The sequence below is a fragment of the Gallus gallus genome, chromosome Z (assembly GCF_016699485.2).
Source record: "Gallus gallus isolate bGalGal1 chromosome Z, bGalGal1.mat.broiler.GRCg7b, whole genome shotgun sequence".
Lineage (NCBI taxonomy): Eukaryota > Metazoa > Chordata > Aves > Galliformes > Phasianidae > Gallus > Gallus gallus.
Window position 1 is genome coordinate 41098871 of NC_052572.1, and position 8841 is coordinate 41107711.

Below are 8841 nucleotides of genomic sequence, written 5' to 3' on the forward strand. Positions count from 1 at the left end.
AAGCTGCAGGTGTAGAGTCCATTTTGAATGGCTCTAGAATCTGTAGACAGCAGATTGTGCTGAGTCAGAAGATCCACAACATAACCAGAAATTAAACTTGGGAACCTGCCTTTTGTTTGACATCTGAAAAAAGAATACTCCTCCTCACGTGGCTTCTCAGACAGAGGGAAAAGTGCTGAATTATACACTAGGTGTGAATGTCTGTGAAAGTTTTGGCATGACTTTCTGTTTTTACAGCTTCAGTAGCAAGCGTGGTCCTGCAACAGTGTATGCAAGAGCTGAGTTCTGGAAGCCATAGCTGTGTTTTTGGTGTATTGCACTAACACTGAATCACTGACAAATAGCTGGAAATTGATGTTCTGAGTGATTTAGAAATAATATGAACCCCGACTGAACTTCTGTTGGGTCTTCTTTGCTTTTGCCGTTTTAACATTAGAACAAGGAGAACGTTATTTATAACAATATATGAAAAATCTCACAGGGAGAAATGATGTATTGAATTGACAGAACCTTGAAAGTGCAAATATGGTTTCATAGGTAAATATGTTTTCACACACGAAAAGGATAATTAATCAAAATTTAGATGTCCTTGAAAAAATTTTCCTCTTTTCTTACTTCCTTGGAAATATTCACAACTGTCTTGGTATAAAAATTATCAGAATGCTTACATATCTACATCATGGTAGCTGAGCCCACTGCAGTATTTTAAAAGTACTCGAGTAGATTTCTTTAATGACGTGGTCCTTTCAGAGTGGGAAATATTTGGAACAACAGACTCTTTGTAAACTGGAAATAAGGATTGTTTTTCTTGATTTAAATTGAGGTTAGGTGATGAGATTTTATGGAATCATTTTTGGAAAACAAAGAAGTGTTTTAAGTGATCTTCAGAAAGGCAATAATTCAGTAGAAGGTTCCTTGGGAATTCAATGTAAGCTGATTTGGGACAGGGTTCCATGTCTTAAAAGATGTTTATTATAAGAGAATATGTCCAAAGGACTGAAAATTTTGTAAACCTACGTGATACTAGGTAGTTAACGGGGAAAAAGTAATTAGATGTATTGGTTAACTTTGGAAATTACCAACAGGCAATTTTTTTCAATCTAAATTAAGAGATAAACCATGTAGATTTTGATCCTAATGCATAATGCAGTCAGTTTACTGTGGATTTCAGTTGATACTACTGATATTGTAGGAGAATCATCAGGGCAGATTTCATTGCATGGATTATTTATAGCTTCCTGAGTTTTAAAATGGAGAGTAAATCTCACCTAATTTAAAGTGGATAAGTAGGCTAAATTAATTAATTTATAGTTCCTTGGTCAGGAACTGCAAGTAAATGTACTTCAAGATGAGTCTGTACTTCAGTATCTTTGGAGAATCTGCTGAAAAACCTACAACAGTAGTGACTGTCATTTGAGGAGAGGAGTTTGGATCACAACTCCCCAGTTCTTAAAATCTCCTTGAAGCAAATGGCAAAGGACAGGAAAAGTAGAAAACATGTATGTGCCCAGCTTAATATCTTAATACTCTCCCTTGATTGGATCTGGAAGAATTATTTCTGACTTCTTCATTTGTTTTTCTCAGGTTGGGGGTCACACCATGCTGCCCATTCGCTGGATGCCTCCAGAAAGTATCATGTATAGGAAGTTCACCACTGAAAGTGATGTCTGGAGCCTGGGAGTTGTATTATGGGAAATCTTTACCTATGGCAAGCAGCCATGGTACCAGCTCTCAAACAATGAGGTTTGTGCAATACATTTCCAAACTGCTTACAGGGAGGTTTGCTTTTTAATAGATTATATGATTTTATAGGGGAGGGACAAAAATGAATTTATCTAGCAAAGGCAAAAAAATTAATATCAATTATTTATTATATTTTCATAAATATTGTAGTTTAATCTCTTCTTTTTCAGCCTTTACTTCCCAAGGTGGATGGAATTTGTTCAAGCAGAATTAGGTTGGAATTTAGTTTCCTCCTTTGTATATGATAGTTTAGTTTTGAGAATGACCATGAGGTAATGAAAAGGAGCTTAGTTAATTTCTGTACTGCCTTTGGCTGATTTCAACTAAATATCACACGTGCCATTGCAAGAGTGGTTTTTCAAAAGCATTATTAAATAGATTTAAGGAATCAGGAGCTCTCTTAATATATGGGGAATAGTAAGTAATGCCTTTCCAGAGATTAGCCACAGCAACATTCAAAAGGTATAAGCAGGGACAAAAGGGTGCAGATGTTTTATGTGTGCAAGGTGGAAATTTATCCTCCTGAGATGAAGTGTGGTAGAGAGATGGGTAGGAAGAGGAGGTATGGGACTGCTTCCTGACCATCATTTCCTTAAAGCTGAAAGGGGGAGACATGCATGAAGTTAGTGAAGTTATTGCTCTTTGGTGACATATCATTTACAGTGATTTTCAGGATCACATTCTGCTCCCTGTGCATCTACCTAGAAATAGTCTTTTTCAGAGTTGGCTGCCACCAGTGAGGCTGAGGTGGTCATTAGCAGCTAATTCTTCTGTGGATGAGACCTATGTAGTTGTTACAGCCATGCTGATTCTTTCCTTCTGATTTCTTGTAGGTGATTGAGTGCATCACTCAGGGCCGAGTCCTTCAGCGACCTCGCACGTGCCCCAAGGAAGTGTATGACTTGATGCTGGGATGTTGGCAACGGGAACCTCATATGAGGCTCAACATCAAAGAAATCCATTCCCTCCTTCAGAACTTGGCCAAGGCATCTCCGGTCTACCTGGATATTTTAGGCTAAAGTCTCATAGCATTTCTTTTATGGGCTGTGTGAATGAATGTGTTCAACTGCCGCTGAACTCCATTAAAATGTGTTCTTAACTTTGACAGTATTAATGACAAAGTTGTGGAGAAGCTTTTAAAGGGCAAGCAATGTACACTTCTCCATGTGTAGACACAGTATTGACTTTTTAGACACTACTGAGACGTATCTCTTCTCTCTCTCCCTCTTTCAGTTTCTATCATCCTTTTCTTCTCTCCTGTCTTTCTAATCAATTTGGCTTCTGCATTATTGTTACTCTGCATAGACAAAGGCCTTAAAAACCTGATCTGTTATATCAGCAGACTCTCCAGTTTGCCCATCACAACTAACAATGCCTTGTTGTATTCATGCCTTTGATGTGGATGAAAAAAAGGGAAAATATATTTGACTCGAACTTTTTGATGTCTGCTGTAAAGATACTGAGAGTTTCTATGGATTCACCTCAAGTTTTTTGCTTCAGCATGTGGGTGGAAAAAGAAGACTGGTATTCTCTACATGAAGAGTACTCCTTGCAGAGAAAAAGCCAGATGGAAACAAGACAGTGTTGTGTGATCCACTATCTGGAGGAACTGTGGGATCAGATGGCATCAAACCCCACTAAAAACATTGAAATGAATTGATGGAAGGCAAGAGGAGGTTTAGCACTTTCCCTGGAGAGTCTTTCTGAGGAGTAAGGGGATTCAAGGAGGTACTTTGCCAGTACCTTTCATTGCCAGATACAAGTTTATGTTAAAAGGGAAAAAGATGCTGCCAGCACTGCACGCAATTATATTGCAACGTGATAAGTAAACACATGCCCTTACTTCGTCTTCTGGTAGGATATTGTCATGCCACTGGTACAAAAATGTTCTCCAGCAAGTCTTTTTAAATAAAGCTAGGCTTATTAACATACAGTACTAATTTCAGGATCACACAACGAAACTAAGGATTTTGATAAGACAGGACAAGCTATGGATGCTGGGGCAGATGTATCTTACACTCTGCTTGTCCAGCAGCATATTCCTTCCTCAATCCTTTTTCTTTTTTTCAAACCGTGCGAGCAAAACTGTGCATGGTCTCTGTCAATTAATGCCCTTTGTGCAGAAACTGTCATTCATCTTGTAAAACACCCTCGTAGGCATAGCGAACTCATAATGGTATAACTTATATTTCATTGAAAGGGGATAATCAAAGACATTAGCTATGTTAAAATGCCTTTACAATGTTACAGATACAATAGACTGATATTACATGAATAATCTAAAGCATGGACATCACTGGTTGTATTTGAGCCATGGCAGGGGATAAAGTGAGATACCCGGGGAAAACAAATTACTCTGAGGTTATGGCTCACTTCTCAGAGTGCAAAGACCTTGAGCTCAGCACCATGTTTGTATTGGTATTAGTGCTGTCATTACCAACATCCAGTCTTTCTTAAATAATTTCTTTTTTGTTGGATGGGCATTGTGTGTGTACTTTTGCATGGCCACTGTGTTGACGACAAGTGCATGGGCATATCTGTTATTTTTCAAACCGGAAGTTGAAGATTTCAAATTTAGAGCTAGGATTATTTTTAATATGAATTCTTACAAAAGACAACCTACCTTATCTATTCCTCAATACTTTTGCCTCCCTCTGTGAGGGGGCGTTACTGCAAAAAAAAAAAACAAAAACAAAAACAAAAAAAACAAAACAAAAAAAAACAAAACAAAAAAAACAACTTTGTTTTCTTTTTCTCTTTTTGTTATTTCTGATTGATATGAGCCAGATCAAAATAGTCCTTCATTTTTGTGTTGGGGATATTTTATTTAATAAATTAAGCATTTTATTTTTGTAAATGTTCTCATAACACATTTAATATATGATTTGCATGCATATATTATTTATTGAGGTACTTTAGTTTTCTTTCTTCTGAAGCTTTTAGAGCTAGCTTATAAAGATTTTGAACGTTTTCAGAATAAAGCAGTTCTCTTGACAATGATGGAGTTTTACCCTTCTCAGTGTCATTGAAAGGGCAGCATTACAAATAAACATGACAGTGTATCTATAAAGCCATACTCAGTATTTCTTTAAGAAACAAGATGTTATTTCGTAATTGCTACTGAACTGGAAACAAACAAAAAGCCAGAGGAAGATTCTTACAAAGTGGGCCTTAAGATTTTATCTAGACTGTCCTGGAAGTTCATATAGAAAGCTAGATAAAGACCGAGCATCCACTGAAACTCATTCACTTGAGAATTTGAGTTTCACGTTTTATAGGAATTTGGGTCTGATTTTCAAAATAACAGTGGTGGAAAAGAAAATTGTCCACTGATAGTGTGCAATGGGAGAAGGCTGCAGGTGACAGAGGGAGAGATGCCGAGTTTCTGCCTGCTGTATTCTGTCTTAGGGTCTTATGAGCTTAAGGAAAAGGCATCTGAGATGCTCCTTCTGAGCAGTCTGAAAAGCAGACTCCAGCCTGAAAGCAAACAGGTGGGTTTTGCAAGCACTGAAAGAATGAATACCAAAAAAATCACCACCAATAAAACAAAACAAAACAAATGCAAACCCACAAAATCTTGAAATAATAATCAGTGGCATCTTCTTTTTGATTTACTAGTGAGACTACTATAGTCATTTCCAAAAATGAGTAATGTTACAATGCATTGTGCAATAACATAGCAGTATGTTAAACTTTTAAAGGACCAAATGTTCTACAGAGCCACCAGTATGGTAACCTTGATCTGTATCATTAATGTTCTTGATAGCACATAAAATGTGTAATCAGAGTAGACACAAGCTATAAAGTGAAGCTATACATATTTTGCATTCGTTCATGAAAAGGTGGGTAAGTGTAGCAGAATGAGCAGAGAAAAGGAAGAAATATTCTCAAATCCCAGTTAAGGGTGAGTATATGTGCATATTCATCATGCTTGCACTGTCCGCTAAATTGTGTACACTGAGTAACTATGACAATCAGGCTCATTTAAAAAGTCTTTCTGGACTGTGCTATGAACTGATCATATATATAATATATATGTGTGCTTGCATATGGCATATATATATACACACACATAGCATATACATGTATGCCTATGTCTGTTGTATTTTATTTATATGTGCAGACATGCATGCACATTATGTATGGATTGTGTGTATATGTATAAATTTACATACACCTACGTTATAACAAATGATAATTAGAGTGCTATTAATAAATTGATTAAGTCTGCTGAGTAACCAAAATCATATTTTCTTTTGATGTTTCTTTTTCTTTGTTTGTAAGATTCAACTTTTTAACTGGTTTGCAGCAGAGGCAAAGTTAGAATGCCAGAGATATAACAAGAAACTTTTCTCCCCCTTATGATTGCATAAAAACATTTCTTCCATTCCCATCTCACTTGTTAATTCGTCACAAGGAAATGAACAGATAAGCTTCCAAGCTCCAGAAGTAGAGTTTGACTGACTGTCATTTCTGGGTTTGTGCTATTGTTGTTTTGTTGTCCTAGAATAACAGTGCAGCTCCATTAGCATTTTATACTCGTCTGCAGTAGCAAAATAATTCCAAGAATGAGCTGGACTATTCAGACTGCAACACTACTTGTAGGACATTGAGAATGCCAAAATTCAGCAGTAATTGCGGCAGCTGCCACCCTGTCCGTCACACTCAGTTGATCTACACAGCCCTGAACTGATGGTGGTGAACAGGTATTTGTAAAGTGACAGCACCCCATGATGCATGATGGAGTGTACCCTTTTAATATGACTTCACTGATTTTGATTTGTAAACCAGTATATCTGTGTATTGTCTATAGTTTAACAAGTAAACGCCTATATTTTTCTTTCTTTTTCTCTCTTTCTTTCTCACTTCTTTCATTCACTTTCTCCTTCTCTTCCCTCCTCCTTTCCTTCTATTTCTTTCATCCTCTTCTCTTTTAGCTCCTTTCTCTTTCACTCTCTTTCCCCCTTGCCTTCCTCCTGTCTATTCTTCCCCACCTTTCTCAGATACTGTTTTTGTTGTGGTTGATGTAGACTTTATAGAACACTTTAATAAGAAATAAAACAACAACCCAGTCAAATGATCAGATCACTGGATGTATAAGATACAGTGTGTATGCATTAGACTATGTCTGAGTTGTTGCAGCTTGTAAGGGAATTTCAAATACTGCTATAAAATGTGAGAGAGGGACCCGGGGAAGTGATGGTGAATAGATCAGGGTTTTTAATCAAAGACGAAGGTTTCGATAGCACAGGAAGTTGTATTTTCTTGTCAGGTCTGGGATGAACCACTGCTGCTGTGAATCAAGAGGTCCTATAAGAGCCTTAGTTAAAAGACCTTTATTTGGGCTGGGGTGGGGGGGTGGGTAAGGGATGCTACATTCATCATAAATATGAAGCAAAAAAAAAAAAAAAGAAAAAAAAAGAAAAAAAAAACCTACATGTTGCAGGGAAAACACTGTGAATTTCACAATAGCAACCAAGTGACTATTTTGCCATCTTTTAAACATATGTCTCAGGAGAAGAAATGGGAAATGATGGGTGTATTATTTTACTGTCTATGCATTCTAGACCAGGTCTGTGGGGACTTTTTTGTTTGCTTGTAGAAGGTTCCGAGTGATGACTGGCTGGTATTTTATAAACACTGAGTACTTTGTGCAAGAATAATAGAAGCTGCCAGTAGTAAGGCCATTTGATTGGAATACGTAAGAAAATCAAATCTTTCCAGAGGCCTATATATTGCAGCTTATATGTATCTTTCTGTAATGAAGAAAAGCAGCTAAGAATGTTTTATACAAAAGCAACTTAATTCAACACTGATGCTTAATTGAATAGAGAATCAATTAACTATGAAATATTTGCCCCAGCCCTGCTCTCCACCTATACTTTATGTATATATATATTTCTAGATATCTCTCTCTTTGTCACTCGAGATAAGGAGGAAGATACCTACATATAAATATAAATCTCTATATTGTCACCAAACTGTGACCTGGTGTGTAGAGCTATCTTTCTTCTTTCTTTTTTCCTTTTCTTTCTTTCTTTTTAATGTGATGTCTCTGTGCAAATATTTAGTGGTTCTTGTTTTGCAGTTTGTTATAACAGGTCATTGCTTTAAAACTTACATTGCATCTTGGCTGATTTCAAAGTGATGCCTAGGTATCAGTGTTAAGTTTTGTTTGTGAATCATGTGACCAGTTTCTCTCCACATGACATGGAAAGTCTCTTGTATTCCAGTGTATTTAATAAAAATGATGTCTTACAATAAACAATGTCATCCAAAACAAAGATAAAATGATTACTTCAAAGACCTACAATTTTCTTGAAGTGTTGTGTGTTTTCTTTGTTGGAATACCTTTGTTTATCTCCTTTTTTTTCTGAAAAGGATGAAATTAAGTAAGAGTTTGGTATGTTTAGAAGCATGATATATTTGCATTCTAAGACCCTGAATGAAAACCAGGGCACTGAATTCTCAACTGATGAAAGAAGAGACACATAGTAATAGGAAAAAAAAGAAATATCCAATCTGAATGTAATGGTAGAGTCTTTTTGTTTTGTTTTGTTTCTTTTTTGTTGTTGTTGTTGTTGTTTTCCACACCAAAGATCATACTTTAACTCATTCATTTGGGGAGCTGGCTTTGCAAATATCTATTTGTCTTTTATCAGAAACAGGTCTTCAAGAAATTTATCTATGCTGTCTGCAAGTATTTATGGCTTTTTGCAAAATGTATCTCCCAAACTGAAGTTCCATTAAAAATGCAGAAGAGGAAGGTTTGTTCTTTTTAACACATCAGCCTAAACAGAGCATTAAACCCAAGTCCTTAAAGAATATGATTAGTAATATCCGGAATGCAGAGTGCTTAGCATCCAGAGGAAAGTTCAGTAAGATGGTTGAAGAGCCCTCCATCAGCTATAGATGTAAACCAAACACCTCAAGGTTAGGGTAAAGCAACATGAGAGCCACTTTCTGATGTGTCTGCTTCCCTCTGCCAGGATACCTCCTTGAGATGAGGTGAGTATGTGATAAGTGCTCAAAAGGTCAAAATGAAATAATCCTCTGAGACCAAGCTTCAGTGCAAAGTTTGTCTAAAGCTATGAAATA

General features: G+C 36.6%; 1 protein-coding gene across 2 annotated transcripts in view; it reads left to right on the plus strand.

Annotated features, from left to right (window-relative positions):
- Positions 1-8056, plus strand: part of NTRK2 (neurotrophic receptor tyrosine kinase 2) — a 210252-nt gene extending 202196 nt beyond the window's left edge. For both annotated transcript variants that reach the window (XM_015280249.4, NM_205231.2), the window contains 2 exons: positions 1585-1743; positions 2577-8056. In XM_015280249.4, coding sequence (XP_015135735.2) covers positions 1585-1743; positions 2577-2762 — 345 coding nt within the window. In that variant the 3' untranslated portion in view covers positions 2763-8056. The remainder of the gene's footprint in view (positions 1-1584; positions 1744-2576) is intronic.
- The last annotated feature ends 785 nt before the right edge of the window (positions 8057-8841 follow it).